Source organism: Cygnus atratus, chromosome 9, assembly GCF_013377495.2.
Source record: "Cygnus atratus isolate AKBS03 ecotype Queensland, Australia chromosome 9, CAtr_DNAZoo_HiC_assembly, whole genome shotgun sequence".
NCBI lineage: Eukaryota > Metazoa > Chordata > Aves > Anseriformes > Anatidae > Cygnus > Cygnus atratus.
Window position 1 is genome coordinate 14,940,882 of NC_066370.1, and position 20,157 is coordinate 14,961,038.

The 20,157-nt window shown below is 46.7% G+C and overlaps 1 protein-coding gene across 7 annotated transcripts in view; it reads right to left on the reverse strand.

The window, feature by feature from the left end:
* Nucleotides 1-20,157, reverse strand: part of IL1RAP (interleukin 1 receptor accessory protein) — a 45,899-nt gene that overhangs the window by 13,306 nt on the left and 12,436 nt on the right. For 4 of the 7 annotated variants that reach the window (XM_035544507.2, XM_050712456.1, XM_035544515.2 and 1 more), the window contains exons 2-8: nucleotides 16,512-16,579; nucleotides 6,524-6,809; nucleotides 5,587-5,779; nucleotides 3,739-3,904; nucleotides 2,716-2,787; nucleotides 1,477-1,606; nucleotides 700-848 (exon numbers count right to left, since the gene is read on the reverse strand). In XM_035544507.2, the coding sequence (XP_035400400.1) occupies nucleotides 700-848; nucleotides 1,477-1,606; nucleotides 2,716-2,787; nucleotides 3,739-3,904; nucleotides 5,587-5,779; nucleotides 6,524-6,809; nucleotides 16,512-16,578 (1,063 nt within the window). In that variant the 5' untranslated portion in view covers nucleotide 16,579. Of the gene's footprint in view, nucleotides 1-699; nucleotides 849-1,476; nucleotides 1,607-2,715; nucleotides 2,788-3,738; nucleotides 3,905-5,586; nucleotides 5,780-6,523; nucleotides 6,810-16,511; nucleotides 16,580-16,743; nucleotides 16,830-16,900; nucleotides 17,100-17,194; nucleotides 17,213-20,157 lie in introns of those variants that run through there. The other 3 variants (XM_035544511.2, XM_035544509.2, XM_050712455.1) reach the window with 3 other exon arrangements.

A 20,157-nucleotide genomic window follows, 5' to 3' on the forward strand; every position in this document is an offset into this window, starting at 1 on the left:
GAATCTCTAGATGAGGTTGATAAGTAGACAAATATCCGCCTTACTCAGGAAACTTCATATACCTGTGATGAAGGCATGGTTCTTATTACTCAGAGATGGGTCTGTGAAACAGGAAAAATGCCTTTGACGAAAGATGTAGGAAAAAAAAACACACTGAACAAAGCTTGAGCAGAGCTGGATCAATCCATACCAGTCACGCAGAGATGGTTGTATCTAGACTGGAGCATCATCACAGTAAGAAATAAAACCTCAGAGCATCATGCTCAGAACACCTCAATCCCTGTGCAATACCACAGAGTGCAGCTTGCCTTCTGCAGGTTGTCAACAGGTAGCTGTTGCATCAGACAAAGCCCTCACACAACAAAGTAATCTAAAATCATTTCAAACAGCCTGTCCCCTTGGGTCTGCATCATTTGAGGTACACAGACGGGATGAGAACAGTTCTGCCCCTCCCTTTTCCCCCCAGACACTTGACCATGGCATAGGAGTGACATGTAGACTTTGCTCCCCACCTCTGAGAAGAAATGCACCATGAGCAGCAACAATACTTTTATGCATAAAGAGTAGCGTGTGTTGGGGAAAAAAGGCCTGAGCAAATTATTTGTTCCCCTACTGTTTTGCAAGGTAAGGTTCAAGGCTGGACCAACAACCCAGCCTGAGCACACCTCATTTCACAACTATACTCTGCAAGTACTTTACCTTTCATGCGCACTATGGCCTGGCTATAGGTCTCCCCTCTGGCATTTCTGGCATAACAAGTGTAGTTTCGTTTCAAGTCTTCTGGTGTGGCTTTTGCAACTGTTAGAGTCCTTATGATAGTTTTGTCTTCAAAACGTCCAATAATTTCACTGCAAGAGAGAAACTAGAGTATTACACACATGAAACTGCAGTGAGTTCTTACTGACAAATACTCCTTTCCCGATGTAACTTATTTGAAAGGCACCTAAACTGATATTTATAAATTGAAAAATACTTCAGATTTTAATGCAGCTGCAGCTATTCCTTTATCTGATTTTTTTTTAACCTGATAACAGTTTTTCCCCTTTGCTTTTTTTTCTGCATAGGTTTGCAAGCTGATCAGGCAGTGATTGCCTTCCATATCTAATTCAGCACCCAGCAAATGGGTTTCTGAAGCTCATTTGGGTTTTTCACATAATTGCATTTCTCTCTATTCCCCCTAATCAATACTACGCATAATACTATATATTTGTTTTCAGCATCTGTCTCTTGAAACATTATCGTTTATGCTATTACAGAGTATTCCTCTAAACAGAATTGTGTCTGCCCCTGTTTTACAAATCCGACAGTACCATCAGCTGTTTGTACTGCTACCAGGACCTGAATAAGTGATGTGAACCAGTAGACAAAGGCAGCTCTAGCAGGGGTATGGTAGTGTCACACACCTGCACCCACACTCCTCTGTGGGACGCAGGAGGGGGTTAGATACAAACCAAGGCTGACGTTACTGAGTGTTACCTTTGTGTGACTTTTATCTTGGGGTCCATGATGTCATCTGTGTTCTTCCCATCTATGGTCCACCACACCTCAGTCCGGGAGTCCTTCAGAAAGGTGAAGAAAACCTCACAGGACAGAACAAGCTCATCTCCTGGGAAGAAAGGACCACAGTGAAGTATTGCAAAGCAGGAACAGCACCACAGTGACTTCTGAGCTTCCCAGTGACCCTACCAACTTGAGCTCTGCCTCCCTTTCAGGAGGCATTGAGGCCAGCACACCCCTTCAGACTTCTAACTGTTGAAAATCCTGGACACATTGACTTGTGACAGACAAACAGGAAAAATTATTCTGCTTTCCTAAATACTTCAGGAACTTCTTGACTGCATCAAGTGATCCACCCAATGAGAGGTGCTCCACACCAACCACTTCTTGGAAAGCTTGGCAGTGCTAATCGTCCCCCCCGCACAGGGTCAGAGACCTTGAAGAGAAGCATTTTGGTGTGGAAACACTTGTTCAGGCACTTCACTTTCCCCCAAGATCAGGCCTGGGAGCCTGAATATCGTTGTGATCAGCCCATACATGGCTTTGTCTCAGAGAGACAGTGGGAAGAGTCTGATCTTCTCAGCCAAAAAGCACTGCTTTGAAGTGAAGACTCCACTGCTAATCATCATCGGCATGGCATTTATTACAGCAGTGTAACAGGACATGATCCATTCAGTGTAGGGAATTGCTCCAAAGAGCTGTCAGTCTAAACAGATGGGGTGGGGGAAGTGGTGTAATACCCCATTACACAACGCTGTAAGGCCAGCAAATAGAGAGCTGTCATTAATTAGGAAGTAACCAGCCAAAAGGGAGAAGAGATGAGCAAAGAAGTGGCCAGAAGGCTGAAACCACTATGTGCTGAATAAAGGAGGGTTGGAGCAAACCATCAGCCCAGACAGGGCTGACAGAAAGTCCTACAGGAATTTCTCTATGCAACTGAGTGTCCTCCATTTCATCTGCTTCTGCAGCTGCACCAGTTTGCTGGAGTCCTCTATCTCCATGCCTGATTATTTAAAAAAATAAAATCTGTGTGCACAAAAACTTTAAAGCTGTGCTCTCCTATTCAGTCATGGAGAACTGGCATCCCACACCATCTGCCAGACAGCTTGTGGCAGCTTGAGTGCTTGGCGAGGGGAAGCACTGGGAAAGCAGCTGAAGAGGAGAGCCTCTGTGCCCAGCTGGCCGTGCCTTCCCATCCCTGCAGGCGTTGCAATTTACCTGCTTCCAGTTCATAGATGACTTTCTCATTTGGGGATGCGAATTGTGGTGGCAAGGCCTTGTTCGGAGATCCTGTGGGAGAGAACAGATAGGCCCCCCATCAGAAGCTTCGTGAGAAGTGTGGTCCTTGCAGCCTTGCTTGTGAAGCCCTCCTGCTCTGGTGCACTTCACAAGTTTGATGATAACACCATCCTGCTGCAGAGTTTTGCACAAAAAGAGATCTAATCCTAGTTCCCAAACGGACCCAGATTTTGAGGCTTCCTTCAAAGTTCAAGTAAGTCTAGACACAAGGTTTGGACTTCCCAAATCAGAAGAGCCCATGCTCCTCTGAATACTCAGCATCTCACATAAATTACAACCTATCCCAGAAATTCTTTTTATTTCTGCTCCTAAAAAATAAACATAATTTCTTGTCCTAAGCATTCAGTTCTGCTCTTAAAGCAGTAGTTGGCATGGAATTCAGCACGTGCTCTACTGTTCACAAGGTTGTTAAGCTCCATTGACAATTCACTTGCAGGCAGGCTGAGCCCTTGACCCTGGCACAGACTTGTCCAAGCACTAGGCTGGGTAGCTGGAATCGTGTCTGACTGACTGGCACTCAACCTCAGCACACAAGGCTTTGAGGTTGCAAGAAGACTGGGGCAAGTTAGCTATTTTGGGACATCGAATAATGATGGACAGAGGGCACTGGAGACAAAAATGAGCAACAGTGCCAGGGCAATGCACTCACACGCCAGCAGAGGGTACCCCTGACCATCTCATGGGCTGTACCTCACCAGCCTAAGCCCGGCCACCCTCTGTCCCTCTGTTTTTCAGGGCATGGGACATGATGGTAGGTAGGACGTCCAGCGTGACATGCCCTGGACAGTCACAGGAGGCTGAGCCCAGCGAGCAAAAATAGGTCAGTTGGGTAATGCCGACTGAACACAGCCACAAACAAATCCAGTGACAGGCTTTTCTAGCCACTTTCACCGCTTCTGGTGTTATCCACCTGCAGCTTACACTTCTAAAAGTCATTCTTACCCACCACCTTCATCATTACAGTTCTGGTGAGATTATACGTTCTTCCATGGTCCTTGAACGTCACAATGCAAGTGTAATTCCCTTCATACGCACTGCGGACAATGCTAATGACAAGCTTCGGCCCTTGGGGGTATCGGTTGTTGAAGCCATCCACCAACTTGCAGGTCTAGAGTCAAGCAGAAAACAACATTTGTGCTTTGGGATTCAAAGAGATACCGGTTTATATCCCACTAAGAATATTTGTTTTGGGACTACTGATATAATACAGGTCAGACCTAAATGCCATGAACCCTGGAACACAAACTAGTACATTCACCTTGAAAATGAGGTGATGAAACAGATGGCCCTAATGGTTTTATCCCACCTCAAAATATAGAGGATTTCAAAGACAAATGTAGCTCTGATCTAGAAGTGCATTTGCAATCAAGGTGAACACCTCAGCAGAGTGAAGAGAGAAAGCAGGAAGAGACAAGAAAATGATGTACTCACGAATTGATACTCACACTAAAGGACATGCCCCAGTTGATGTCAGCATCTCTAACTCTTTCGGGACTAATCACGCTACCCTGACTGACATCAGCTGAGGATGAGGCCCCTGCATTGGCAACCGGCAAATGAGAATATATAGTACAGAAACCTTAGTAACTCTTCTCTTTCTGTCAGAGAAGGCAGGAAACCTTGGCCAACTACCAAGCTAGAGATCCCTTTTCAGGAAGGGGTTATGCAGATGACATCTTGATTGTCATAAAACTCAAAGATATGCACATTTTCTAAGATTATTTCTGAATGGTACATTTCCAAATCAGATATATCCTAATGGGGCAGCTTAAGACAGGGGTCATATACCATTCTTAATGGTTTTTATTAGGCATAGGATGACTTGCTACCTAAAAAATGACTTCCATGGGGCTTTTTGTTTCATTCTGCTAATTGATGGTTGAGATGTGAATTTCAATGAACAGTACAAGTAAAGCATTTCAAGTACAAGAGTGAAACTGCTCCTCTTGGCTACAAACCTAAGTTCTTCCTGAAGGGTTTTGAGTTTGATATTCTTTAACTTTTTATTTTTTTCTTTTCAATAGCAGATATTTGTTGCCAACTTTTTTTTTTTTTTTTTACTATTAAATTTGCTCATACAGCACCTTCTACCTTGAAATCTGAAAGTGCTTTACAAAGCTGCCAGAGAATTCACTCCCATACCCTCTGGTTGTGCACCCCCTGAGAATTTCTTATTCTCTCTTGACTAAAGGCATCCATCTACAAAAAAGCACTGGAGGTCAAAATCTAATAAAATTAAGCAGTAGTTGTGTAGGCAAGTGCCTGAGGATAGCCGGAAACAGCCTAATTATCAGAGCAGAGTGCAGTAGGAATGTCTCCATCTTCAGAAAAGAAGTTTGCCAAATTATGGCAAACAGGGCATCCATGGTCCTTGCAGAGCCCTGTTGTACGGCTTCATTCCCTGATCTCATGGGATTTGGAAAGGGGGTTATTTTCCTTTGCTTAAGAGATTTCTTTTGTTGTTGTTTGTTTAACTAAAAATGGAAAAGTGTTTTCTCCACAGGGATAGAGATTTGCTTGCCTTATAGGTCAAGCATACAAACCCCTTACTTGAGCCCTCTCCACTTAAGCACACCAGCCAAAATAATCAGTGTTAGTTCTCTTATCCAAGGACAGTTTTACTCTCAAACTCAATGGAAACAAAGCTTTTATTGTAGCTTTATTCATCTTAACACTTTAATTGCTGGGCAGATTGAAATACAGCTCCATGATTCTCATGCCACACATTCCTTTTCAGATACAATACTGCATCCCACCACTGCCCAGGTAAAGACAAAAAGTGCTTCTTACCTGGTACCACTTGACAGTTGGTGTCACACTAGCAGGGTAAAACCCATCAATATCTGGACATATGATCTTCTCATTAGCATGCTCCAGGTAGAACATCTGCTCAGTGGGTTTTATTGAATGGCTCACACAAGAGTCTTGGTCTTTTGGAACAACCTCCAAGGGAAAGGCAACTTTGCTACAGTAGGTTGTATTTCTAAGGACAGAGGAGGATAGTGTTGATTAAATGAGAGTGGCTTACTTCTGTATCAGGGGAATGAAATAGGAATCACATATGCAATAATGAGCATCGTAGCTCTGATGTGGTATATACAGCCTTAGTTGACTCATTTACATTTGTGAAACGAAGCGCCATCAGAGATGGCTGCACCAGCTCAGAAAAGGCCATAAACACGATTAACAAGCAACATCCACTCTCCTGCTGGTAAAGCAGATAATAGGGCCAAAGGCACTATGAGCAAGAGACAACACGAGGAAGATCAGAAAGAGCTCTTGTGCTCAGTGCATAGCAGATGCTATGCTCATTTTGTACCACACTTAGAGACACTTAATTTCCTAGAAGTCTGAAACTCATGAATCTTTGCCAAATTAGCATGCAGTCAAAACATCACCCCTGCATCTGAAGCTATTTTTACTCTAGACATACAGATCACTTCTTTATGGTGAGCGCCTGTAGGTTTTGCCATGGGCTCAGCAATAATATTTTCAGGGACACATGCAGTTAGCAAGGAGGGTCATGTTCATTAATGTTTGCAAGGCTCCAAGCACTATTACGATGTAAATTGGCTCAGTGCTGAGTGGTCTTATAATTGTAACATTCTTTTCCCATTAATGCTTATGTAAATGCTCTTCTCCCTACAGAAAGATATGATGTTAACAGCATTGTTTTCCTGCTTCCATGAAGGTCCTTTGATTACAGAAGCCGTACCACACAACCTACCTGAGCATGCACGTATAATTCCCTGTGTCATTGAGAAGAGCAGGCCAGAACCAAAGGGTGTCTTTCTCCTTACTGATGCGATTATCCGGGAGACGGAAGTTAATGGGCTCCTCCAGATCCCGGTCCTGCCCGATCCTGTACCAGATCAGGGTTAAGCCAGCAGAATGGGCTGTACTGTAGTTATACTTCAAGAAGGTCTCAAAAAGCGGGCATTTGATCTTGGCAGGTTCCCCATCATAAATCTGGATCTGTTTCATGGTGTCCACGCCCCAGTCATCACAGCGTTCTGCAAGCAGGAAGAACAAGGTGCCTGAGCTTGCACATCTGCAGGAGGAAACCAATTCTGCCCCCTCTTCCCTACAACCCTTGGTCCCGTCTCCATTGAAGTCAGAGGCAATAATCTAGCATTTTGAGTGAAAACAAACTTGGCTTTCACAAAACACAACCAGAACAGTGTGACGAGCTCCAGAGAACCTGAAAACCTCTACCTTCATTTGTAGACCCGCTATATTTCTTCCAAGGTACCATCACGATGGGAGGTAAATATGATAGGATATTCCTGCCTAACACCAGGCTTCCTAGAGAGCTCCAAGATAATTCAACCCTAAAAAATAACTGCTGTGGGAATATATGATTTGCATGAAAACAATGCCAGAGGTGTGTCCATCCACACAGAGTGACAGGAAAGATGGAAATAGAGGTGTCTTGAGAAGAGAAAAAAATGAGCACCGCAAATATCAACCATCCCTTAGAGCTCTGGGCCATTGCCCCTGCCAGAGGAAGCTGGGCTGGTGGAGCTGGGAGCAAGCACTGCATTTGTGAGGCTCCTGTGCAAGCCATGCTAACACTACAAACACTAACAAGTGACACGTAGCAAACTGTTTACAGCAAAATTAGGGAAGGGAGGCTGAGTAGCAGGAGAGACGTTATGGAGGAGACAGCAGCAGGTTCGCTTGTGGATCACAAGTGGCCCCCTGGTGCTTTCCCCAAGTACCGTCCAACAGGATCAGCGCGCCTCACGGCAGACTCAGGCTGGCAGACACTGGGCAGCAAGAGAAAAAGCTGTTCAATGATTTTTTATTTTTTTTAAAATTGCTTCTAGTGAACAGGATCAAGACAAACAGCATGCTCAGCACCCATTTATCTTCTAAGAGCTCCTTCCCACCCTACTCCTCCCACCCACAAGGATGCCCCATCACAAAGGGATGGGGTGCAAGCAAAGCAGGGTGCCAGCTAACCTGGGAACAACCTGCACTTCCCAAGTCCCCATGCTGACAGGGCAGAGGTGGCACAGCACACTTCCCAGCACACCCCTGCAGCTGCTGCGAGGCATTAGCTAGGGCAGCCTGATGTCTCAGAGCCCTAAATGAGTCCTACAGAAAAGGGGTTGCTGTCTGCAGCTGCCCCAGGAGAGGCATCACAGCCACCCCAGAGAGAGCACTGCAAAGCTTCTCTAGTTTGCAGATATTAGAAGAACTTGGACAGAAAGGAAAAACAGAATACAATATGCTCTTTGAGCCCAATTCTTCTGAACTGACTTCACAGGCCCAAAGCAGGCTTTCTGGCATTTTGTCTTCCTTAAATAGACAGTAGAATGTAGCTTGGCCCCAAATTCATACTTAATTAAAAAAAGCAAAGAGAAACCTTTGAGAAGACAGGCCCACAGTGCTTTAAGGCAGCAATGCTAACTCATGTGGCTCAGCAGTGTTTAGTCATGGGGAGGCAGAATTGGGGCCAATAATAATAGAAATGCTTTCTGGCTGTTTTATACGTAACTGTAAATACAAACTGCACAGCTGCTACAGCATGGCAAACTCCCATGCGATGGAGCGCTACTTCTGGACAGAGTGAAATGGGCTGGGAGGAGGTGGTGAGGCTAACAAGAGTCCAAGTTTTAGGAAAACAAAACCCGAACCATGGGGAATGCCATAGCTCATCATCTCAGACATACAGATACTTCTTGCAGAACTACTCAGCATCAGCCTGTACCACTGCTATTGCAGCCAGTGGCAAGGCTCATTCTGAAAGACCAAAATCACTACCAGGCACCTCACACCATGAGAAGGTGCAGAGTCACCCAGCACCACCATGGTGGAGGCCAACTGGAACCAGTATGCTGGTTCATGCTGGTCAGGCTACTGCATTAGGTCAAGTTTCCATGTAGTCAAAAACAAGACAAATGAGCCTGCCAGTGCCTGGCTCTAATTGCATGATGAAGATCTCATTACCATTCACGTGAGGGGCATTTGTTTTCATAAAGAAAGCCTTCCCCTCTGAAAGGGGCGAGGTCTCAAAGCAGACCTGTGCCTGTACATCAGGACACCCAGGTTCTCTTCCCTGCACCTGACTTTGCAGTGTCCTCTTGGGCTGCGAAAAGGAAAATCATCCTTATTACTTCAAATAGCAGGACTGGAGAGGAAGAAAACTATATAAAAAATTACTGTATTGAAATTCTTGGAGTCAAGATCAATGAATTTTGCAATCATGAGCAGGTCTTGCATTTTGCAAGAGCTCATAAATTAGCATTGTAAAGCTACTTACCCGTTCTACCTGAATGGGTAATTGAAAATAAATATATTGCTTTTGAGTAATCCAGAGGGGGAAAAAAATACATCATTGTATGGGCCTTGCTTTCTTAGCTGGGGGAGGAAGAGAGGCTGTTGTTCTGCACTGTAAGAGCAGCACCTGGAGATTGTCGTGGAGCTGGCCAGTTCACATGACTTCAGGAATGCCAACACACCCCTAAGGCTGCCCGTGTCAGGTCATGTTCAGGTGTCCTGCACACTCCAAGCTCAACCCCAAGTGCAGCACGTAACCAAGCCAATAGCAAGCTGCTACACAGATCACAGCAGCAGATGTGTGGCTTGAGCCTGCAGGTTGTGCTTGCCACTGCAGTGACAAGTGGGATCAGAATTCATACTCTGAATTTGGGGCTTCCCTTGACAAATGGAAACCCAGTGAAGCTAGGGGAGCTATATGCAACACCACAGTCCCTTCCACACTGCAGCAAACAGCACTATACCCGTAACAGATGGAGAGAAAATTCTATGAAAAATCCACTATCTCACAAATGCATCTTCCCAGAAATGCCTCTGCAGAACATATGAAAGCAGCCCCCCTTTTCTTATTACTACTCATGGTTCAACTGACCCCCTTATGCTGAGTACTCTGCAACCATGCAGCAAAGCAATCTATGACCCATAACGCCTTCCCTGACAGACAACACAGATAAAGAGGTAAGGAAGACGTATATTTTTAAATATATTCGCTGCATTGACACCAAACTCTGCCAGCAGGGGTTGATCCACCTAAAGGCCCCAGAGCTTCACAGGTCCCAGAGAGCACCAGAAGTAGAATGGAGGGAGGCTGCATGGTAGAAAAACACACCTCCAGCACAGGGAAAGAAAGTGCAGGCAGAAAGGCCGTGGTACAGATGCTTCACGTGCCTTGAGATAAATACATGAGCAGGCTGCTGCACTACAGCTCTGCCCTGAAACACACTGAGAAGTAGCTTGCACACGTAGGTGAACCAGCAAAGTTAATTCCAAGTGTTTTCCTTGCTTGGCCTGTATGTTGCAGTCCCCGTTCATGGGAATATCTACTGGTGTACTAGGGACAGCAAGCTCTTCTGTTACAGAAACAGCCTGATCTGCCCCATTTCAAAATCTGGTGCTGCAACACCCTTCAACATCAGGCATCCCAAAGCAGACTGCTCCTCAGAAGCCAAAGCTGAAGAAAGTGGCTTCTCCAGACGCAAAGCAGAAAATGAAAGGAGAGAAAAATAGTGATGTTGCTTAGCTGCAGAGGTGAAAACAGACGTTTCTGGAAACCCTTCCCAACCTTTAATTTACCGCACTGATTTACCCCCTAGGGAACTGAACACTGAGTACACCCAACTGAAACGCTCCCTTCAAGATGCATCTGCGGCACCTATTAGAAGCACCCACACAGTCAAAATGAGATAAAATTGGTGCAATTATTTGGATTTTCAAGGGGAGACAAACTGCAGAACCCACAGATTAAAAATAAGAGAGCAAGGCCACATCAAGAAGTGCAATGCCCTTTTTTCTCCCTCCTGTTTGGCAGTTCTATGCAGTCATTTTAAGTATACTCATGGTACCTCCATTTAAAGAAAATTTAAAGAAAAAAATCTCCACCACTAAACCACCAGCTCCACCCTGCTTCCACCCCATCTCTCTGTCTCTCCCCTGGGACTACAAACAAAAGCCTTCCACTAGCTAAAATTTCTGCGAAGAAATATAGAGCCACTCTTGTGACAGGCCATCCATCACACCGGCACAAATCATCCTGCCACTTGCCAAATTGATGTGTCCTTCGTAGTCGTCTCTAATCCTTAGGAGGGGGCCCAACCCACATGCAGAGAGGGGCTGTGCTGACATTTGGGTGATGCTCTTCCCCACTCCGTGCCACCTGTAGTACCAAATGGGGCTGCACCGTCTTCCTACTTTCTTCTTCTGCATTATCTTAAGGCAAAGCTGAGCTGAGTCCATCTCCCTGCGTGGAGGGCAGTCAAACCAATGGTTAGCTTGATACAGGCATCAATAAGGCAGAAAGCTGGTCCAGGAAAGCAATTAAGACTGAATTAATCACTACCACCTTTAAAAAAATTCCCCCTACCCTCTTTCAAGCGCACAGCAGTTTGCCAGCGAGTGGGAAGCAGAGGAAGCCAGGCTGAATGGCGGAGCTGCTCTCGGAGTAAAGGAGGCACCAGCTGCGGTCAGCTGCCACACGTGGGTGCGCTTTCTATTCACACGGATGCCAGGAGCGCCCACACTTCCACTAGGTCTGGGGTTTTGCTTTCACACGTGCATCCTGCATAGGAGTGTGGCACAGCATGCTCCACTACAGCATGTTTTGTTCAGCAGCTGAGAAATGAGGCAGCATAGCAGGAGAGCATCTCCCACTTGGCTTGTGCCCCATCTGACCACGCACACAACAGAGGAAGGGTGGCACCGAGCAGAGTGAGTGAGAGTATCTCCCTGTGCTGGGAGAAGCAGCAGATCCAAACGTGCTGAAATCAGTGGGTATTAGAGGACTCGGGTAGCCCCAGCCAAGATCAGATAGCTTTTAGCATTCGTTCCCACCATCTCCAAAGCAGAGATGTTGGTCAGAGGGACTGAAAATTGGAACGAGCTCAGCACCACCTTGGAGGCTCAGCCTAGAAGCTGCATGAACTCCGCAGGAGTTTATAATCTGATTTCCAGTGTGAACACATCAAAAAGAGCTTGTTATAACCTCACTGCCTCCTTCCCCCAGCCTCTCCAACATAAGCGAAAGTGGTGCTGGCACAAACCTCCCTGCGATCAGCTGCGAGGCACAGCGTGCAGCCCAGCCCCGTGCGTGCGATCCTGCTGCGATGGCACCAGCAATGGGGCTTCACGCTTCTCCCAGGGCTCCTTCTGCCACACCGCTGAGCTGCAGTGCTGCTGTGAAAGCATCTCCACGGGACGCTGCTGACGGAGCAGCATCTCCCTCTGAATGATTATCATTTCAATACATGGAACGGACAAGAAAGGAAGGCGGAAAGAGATTCAGTGTTTCCAGAAGCACTTATACAATGCAGTTGATAAACCTTAGGTCCTGCAAGTCTAGTTCAAACAGCTTCATGAAAAACAAGCTGTGTGAACTTCTGTTGACTTCAGCACAAGCCAGGACTTCAGAGGAAGCAGCCAGAGCATGACATCCAAAAATGATCAATCTGTAATGGAGCCCATAGCTCTCGGCTCGGAGCCTCCTTACTGATCAGGCACAGTCTGTAACGAGGAGAGGGGTGGTTGTTGTTCGTCTTAAGACTCCTCCACAGTGAGCTCTGTGCCTTCAATCGCTATCTGTGATTAAAGCTGTATTTACTGAATGTGACACAGTGTTTTGGTTACCTCCAGCAACCAGGCACCAAAAAAGTGTTCAGTTTTCTCTAGCAAGCTTGACATGTTTTCCTTAAGGTTAAAAAACCACCATGAGATCAAAATGATAAAGGTAGGGGTATGAACTGCTTCAAAGCCCCTGAAGGAGAAAAGGAGCAAATAGCTACTTTCCATCCCACTTCATTGAGGAAATTGCCGCATGAAGCAAAGTAGAGCAACACAGGAGGGGGACAGAGAGAGAGAGGGAGAGAGAGAGAGGGAGAGAGAGAGAGGGAGAGAGAGAGAGGGAGAGAGAGAGAGGGAGAGAGAGAGAGGGAGAGAGAGAGAGGGAGAGAGAGAGAGGGAGAGAGAGAGAGGGAGAGAGAGAGAGGGAGAGAGAGAGAGGGAGAGAACAGAACAGCCTGTTGCAATATTATCTGTACGAAAGGCAGAGGTGGTTTGCCTGATTCATGCCGTGATAAAACCATGCTCAAGCTGGCAGGGACTCTTCCACACACCCGGGACATCTGGTCAGATCAAGGTCCAGGCTGAACTCCTGGCCCTGCTGTGGTCTTGCAGAATTAAACCTGTGCAGCCTCATTACTGCACTGAGCCAGGATCTTGGTTGTATCCCATCCTTCTTAAAATACAGCAAAAGATTCTGCACTGCGACTGCAGAAGTGACTATCTAATACTGTAACAGTGACATTCCCAAAACGAGCTTTCTTCCACGTGTTTCTGCATTTCTGTGCAGAAGGGTCACCTTGCATTCACATCTGTACAAAGTTCACCCCTCTCGGCGCCTCTGTGGCCAAGAAGAAGCAAACACTGTTCCTCTCTCCTTGCCAGGCATGATTCTGGCTGACATGGAGCGAGGCTGAAGGCTGCAGTTACATGCAGACACTCTGGGTAGCTCCATCCTGCAGGTTTTGTCTCTACTTCAGGGCCACACCCTCAACACCCTCAACTTCATGCCCTCCAAGTGCCATAAACTTCTACAACTGCAGTAACTCAGACTGGTATGGGTGGTTATAAAATTATGTCCTAAATTAGGACAGCAAGAAGCTGAGATGGGAAGAGTAGGAGGAAGTCAGGAAATCCCAGGAGAAGATGGTAGGGGAGGGATTTAGTCTCTTTAGAAGACAATAATGCAGTTTAATCTATTTTTCTTTTGACTTTACACACTAAAATAAGCTTCTCAGCTTCCGGGGCTGTCACAAATCATAAGGAAAATAAGGCCACTGGAACCCCATCAGTAGAATAAGAGCAATACAGTAATAATCCTGAGGAGCTGTGCAGGGCTTTCCATCTTCAAACTGTTTTACAGACTAATTTATTAATCCGCAGATTTCCCCTGGCCACAAGCAACTACTCTGTATCTCTGCAGAGAGCAGGGAGACACAGGGTGCAGACTGGCACTCAAGAGGTAGTGCAGGAGGCAGCTCTGACCTCCCAGGCCAGACCAGGGCTCCTGGCTGCCCTACAGCCACAGCTGCAGGCGTAAATCCATGCAGGATATGAGCCCATGCTGGGCTCACCCTACCACACAGCCTGTCCAATACCCCCAGAGCAGCTCTCCAGGAGTTTCTTACACAAGCACAGTGCCTCCTGGCACCGAAGGATTATCTATGGACTGCTGCTACCTGTTAAGTCGGTATCTAACATAGGCCAGCTTTGTTTGGAGACAAAGGGATAACATTATTTTGTATTCATACTGACTGTTATGGTCTTAGACTGGTTTTTCATCTCTTAAACCACTGCGTATCTACATCACCCCAGTGTTGTCAACGAAGTCATTAGAAGACTGAAACTAGATTGATTGGTTTTTGCTGTCTTTTTTCTGACTATCAAAATGTTTGGGTTCATTAAGCATCCTACAACACTAGTAGAGACCTAAGCCTTATTTCCATCTTAAGGATAGCTTAGCTGAGACAAGGGAAAGCAGAAGACCCTGAATACCATTGCAAACAATGTCCCTGAGGTCACATGTTAGGAATTCAAACCCAGGCACTGCAGATTATAGATACTTTCAAGACCAGAAGATATTCGCCCATGTGCACAGCATGAACAAGTAATAGACTCAGGCATCCAGCTGAAATGACAAATCCTTTCCCTTCCCCAGGCCCATTTCTACCCCACACTGTGTAGCTACCTTCACCAGCCTGCTCCTTCCACTCATCACCTCCCCTTCTGTCCTCCCCCAGCAGACCATGCCCTGACACAAACCCAATCCACCTTGTTAGCTGGGGCTCATCTCCATGCTAATTGAGCCAGCAGAGGTGCCCAGGCAAACAGTTCATACCCACACATAGAGCCAGCTCTCATCCACACAATGTCCTGTGAAACTGAGCTCCAAGGCATCTGAAAAACCTTCAGCTGAATGCACCTTAAATATCCCAGGAGCCGGGTGCCATGGTGCAAGGCCCACACCTGCATGGACCTGCTTGGTGTCAGGAGAGCACTGGGGCAGCTGCAGGCCACATTCAACCTTTCCAAGTTCCCTCCCCAACTTCTGCAGTTTGGGAAGAAATTAGACAGCCCAAACACTGTACCATTACCAGAGTGTTTCCGGTCTCCCACACTAGACTATTTATGGCTTTGCTGGGGTGAAACGGGCTTTAGCTGCCTTTCGGTGCCAGCCACAGGAAACCACACAGCATAGCAGAGGGTTGCACAGGCGGCTGCCCCTCCATCCAAATACAAACAGCCATGAAAGCCCATTAGCAAGGACAGTAGATGTTCTGACAGCCAAACTGGCTTACGGCATACACAAAACAAAAAGGAGTTCTGCACTGAACAGTGGGTCTGCCATCCACAGACATCCAGAATATTAAATGCATACACTATAGCAGCTTTGCTGAAGGAATGTTTCAAGTGATCATATGTCCCATACATCACCCTTTGACATTTATCTTCCTGTAACACTCTACAATGGCTCTAACTATACTGTACAGAAAACCTTAGGAGGAATATTTAAAAAGCACTGAACACCTCACAGAAAAGCAGGGAGGGCCCTGTCAGACCACTTGGCACAAGCCTGTGTAACCCAAATGCCAGACTCACTCTCTGGGCCTTCAGAGCTGCTGCCACATTTCCTGGGCAGTCCCCACCATGTCAAACCCAGCTCCCAACACCCTGCAGTGACTGCCCAGGGAGGTCACCATGCTGCTGTGACAGCAGAAGGACGTCATGTCAGTGGCAACAGAATGGCAGGTCCAGAAATCCACGCAAGCAGGGATTTTCCCTGAGAGCAGTGGATCTGCACGGCTGGGTCCCTCTTCTCCAGGCACTCCTAACACGTGGGAAGTAGCAGAAGAGACCTGGGCCGTGTATTCCTTCTCCTTTGCTGTTTATTTGCCAGCATTGCAGAGAGGCAAGCGCTTTGGGGGGGGGGGGGGGGCGGGAAGCTTGCTAAATCTCCAGGGTTCATTTCTGAATGCTGTCCCCTCAAAGCCACTGCCTGTTCTTTCCTCCCTCCCCCTTGCCTTCTGCAAATCGTGCTGTCTCCTTCCACCCCCAAATAGGAAGTCCAGAGCCGAGATGCACACAATCTGCCTCTTCACCAGAGCCTGGCTGACTGCGTGCCAGGGGAGCCGCGAGCATGACAGCATATTTCCTGTCAGGAAAGTGACTCAGTGAAATGGCTACAAGAGCTCCTCTTACCCGAGAAGTTCCCCTCTCCCCTTGCGGTGCTGAGGCATGAGTCAGAAGCCGAGAGCCAGAATTTCAGTCCCTTCCGGAACCAAGCAGAAATAGATTTCAAGCCCATGTCCTGCCTGCAACTCCACGACAAGTTGCTGCCACATGCTGAGCCCTGGTTTCATCCCTTGCAGAAGGGGAATAACAATGCTGACCAAGCAGGGGGCTTGAATTTGCAAAATGCTTTTAGTCAGAGACGGTGGTTTCCACTATCAGGTTGCTTACGTACCCGTTCACAACATGCTCGTAGCCACTGTGTGTGAGCACTACACAACCCCTACAGACAACCAGCATTGGCAAAACGCACAAAGCATTTTACACATGTCCATTTCATCCAGGATACATGCAAACACCTAAAATGACTGAAAGTCAGTTTTCTTCTGCCACCCTCAGCTGAGTAATTCCTGCGATAAGCAGGCACTTACCAGAGCTGCTGCAGAAGGGGACCATGCACAGCCACAGCGTCACCAGCAGGGCACAGACCATCTTCATCCTGCCAACACAGTACACCAAGGGGTTCTGGTTATTCCATAACATTTCATTGCTGCAGGCATTTTTTACTTTTTAAGAAAACTGAGCATGTGTTTATTCCCACAGATCCTTTGCCCACCCACAGATCCTTTAGTTCTTGTATATATATGTTTTTCATTAACATACTCTAAGAAGAGCATCTATCTGCACGACAGTGTTGTCCTGCCTGCAGGAGCTCTCCCAGCCTAGGAGGTGACAGCTCAGAAGAGGACAGCCAAGCTTACTGACTCAATCACTGGAACAGACGATATCCATGCGCACAAGGAATAAGGAAGCTACTTGCCTGTCACATACAGCAGGGGAGAAATCCCGAACTTTGAGGTTTCAGCAAAGGACCTCAATATTTCAGGAGTCATTCTGCCAGCGCACATGCTTGTTTTTCAGAAAAAAAGAGTGCTGAAGCACATTTGCACCAAACACAAGCCTGACAGCTGAGAACAACAAAGGCCCATGCAGAGCAACTCCACAGGGCCTGCACACTGCTGTGGCCCTACAGGCCAGCCACACCGCCAAGCCCTCCCCACACAGGACAACAAGTCCCAGACTCGTGCACACTTCAGAAGTGATCCAAACAAACCTTTGTACTTCCTAAGGCAGGCAGAAAACAATCCCAGGCTTCTCAGCTCCTGCTACGGAGCACAGTTTCCTGTAATTTGAGATGAACAAATGCTGCCAGTTTCACTTGCCACGTGCTCTGGTGTTTGGCTTGCTCTGAGAGCTGCTCACTCACTAGATTTAATTTCCCTGTGTTTCTAGGTTTTCCAGGACACAACTTAGGAGCTGCTAGTCACGAAAGCTGACATTTACCAGGCACTCTCGTTAATGGAGCAAAGGTTGCACATGAGATTCCTGGGTGCCATCGGAGCACAGAGGGAGAAGAGATTGTTAAAAAGGATGAACCTCAAAGCAGCTCAGCCCTGCCAGGCAGACGCAGTAATGAACATGGTGACACTGCCAGGAGCATGCTCCTGAGGTGACACGGTAGCCTGTTCCATCAGAGTGCGCTGCAAGGGCAGGGAGAGAAGCCGCAGGGCTCCCTTCGACACGTCCCTCAGAAGCCTCTCCATAATACACACATTATGCTGAAGGTCTTCAGGCACAAGCAGAGAGCAGCTAAGATTGCACACATTGCAGGTATTAACAAGAATGGGATGTGTGAACTACTTGAAATCCAGCAGCAGATATTTAATCCTTCTTTTTCAATGCTTGGATTTGAAATGCCTTTGTACAATGCTTTCCCTACATCAGGCTCATCTCTAAGAGACAAAGGGAATCTGGAGCAAGCCTGCTCTTCCCCGCACAGCCCATGCACCTGGCTGCCCTGGAAGCCAGGAGCCCTTCAGAAACCTGCGGGCAGCTGCTCAGTTTTATTCCCTGAGGTCCAGCTGAGGCAGCTGGTCATCCCCTACCTCTGTCACCCAAATTGACAGGGCAGCCACTACCCAAACCCTCCACTATGACCATCTATAACTACCTCTAATGTCCCACAGGAAGCCTCCATGGGGAAGAAACACGATTAAGTACATCCACCCTTTGGAAATGATCAAGAACAGTTGAAACATCTTCGCACCATCAGCTTGATGAGAAAGAACCAGTGTGTTGCACCTTTGGCAGGAATTTAAGAGCTTCTGGGGATTCAGATGCTGGAACAGAGGGCATATAAACAGCAGGGGATCATTTCCATAATAAAGATTCCCCACAACTCCCTCTCCATTTGCCATTAGATAAGTGCACAGCATGTCCCAATTCACCCTTATTTTCCTCTGATTCTCTCCTGTGTTTTGCACAAATCAGACTGAATTCAGTCCTGACCAGGCAAACAGAAGCAACTACTGACTTTGGATGAGTTTCTCTCCTTTACAGCAAGGCCATTCATGTGGCCCAAGGCCAAAATAAACTACTACATTTCGCTCAGTGATACATAAACTCTGCAGTGAGCTAATATTTACATCCATTAACTGCCTGTAAGAACACACTCCTTTCAGCGGTCTCAGAGCCACTAGGTCTCTGTTCCCATGAGCAAGGTATCTAGAATTCCCAGGTCCTGCCTACTAGGATGGAAATTCTCATTTCTTTTTCTACCTAGCTATGAAGTCAGAAGCTCTGCACAGCTTGATTTACCTCTGGTTCATTCCAGGCTCTCCAGAGATTTTATCAGTGGAGACAGACACAGAGCTTGTCAGATTACAGCAATTTCTCCATTACTGGAATGGGAATCATTTCGCCTCAGCCCTGGCTGCTCTGACACTTTATGAAATCCACAGGGCACTGAACCACAGGCTGTCTGAGGAGAGCAGACAAGCTCCTCCATGGCCTGACCACCCCAGCATTTAAAAGCTGAAAGACACCCCCCCAATGCTGCTAGAACTGTGATGCTTTATTTACATGGCCCAAAAAGCTGTGATGTACTCCAAAGAGAAAGGTGTTCACAGAACAGCCCTGTGGTCACGCAGTGTGGTCATTTATCCCCAGAAGCACAACATGATTCTGCCCATGACATTGGGAAAAGAGCATTGCACCCACTTTCATGCAGACAGAAAAGATGGGTTTTGTAATGCTGTAAGAACATAATGCCATAGCGCTAAAACCCACCCGCTCTTACCAAGAACAGAAGGATTTTTCCTCAGCCTTTTCCAGCAACCTGCTTCTTTGTTTTGTGACACCAGAAAGCATGTTGTAATTTTACCAGTACGTGACAACTGCAGCAGTGACTGGGTAACTTCTTGCACAATTTGGCATCACTGCCTGCAAGACCAGCACCACTGGCTGCAACCGAGGAGCCAAAGGTCAAGGAGTGCAAACCCCAAACTGCACTGGTGGGGCTCCCCCAGCTGCATTCACCCAAAGAGGTCACAGACCTCACCTCCGGCACACAGGCAAATTGCACAAAAAGCAAACCCTAACGGGAGCCAGGAATAAATCAGTGAGCAGAGGAGCATACCAGCTCAGAAATCACACAGCAGCTAGATAGCAGGTAATCAAAGCAACCAGAAGAAGGCTGGAGAGCTCAGATACATCCTCGGCGCTCCAGGAACTTCTCATGAGACCAATATACTCTGAAGTGTTCTTAATGCCTCCATAAATTAACATGTTAATAATAATTCATAGAGCAGTTGGGGAAAACAATTCATCATCGCCGTTAAGAATTCTATTAAGGAATTTATTTTCTTTTCATTTCTGAGTGCTTTCTTCTTCAAACTTTCACTGGGCAAGAAAGAAAAGGAGCAGGGGGAGCATGGTCATGGTGGGGTCTCCTGTTCTCAAAACCAGGATGGTGGAGAGGGTTGGTTTTGTATTTGATACTCACTAAAAGCAGACAATGTCACCAAAACACGTGGTATTTTCATACAAAACATATTTTGTTAAAACACCTTTCCCAAACAGACGTAAGTGAGGGATTGTTCACTATTGCCTTTAGCAGCACGGACCCCACAAAGCCTCTTGCGTTTTCCCAACAACTGTAAAAACGAAGACATATCAAACAATTAATGAAGAGAGCTGCTCTCAAAGTAGCTACTGTACACTTATTCTTAAAGACAA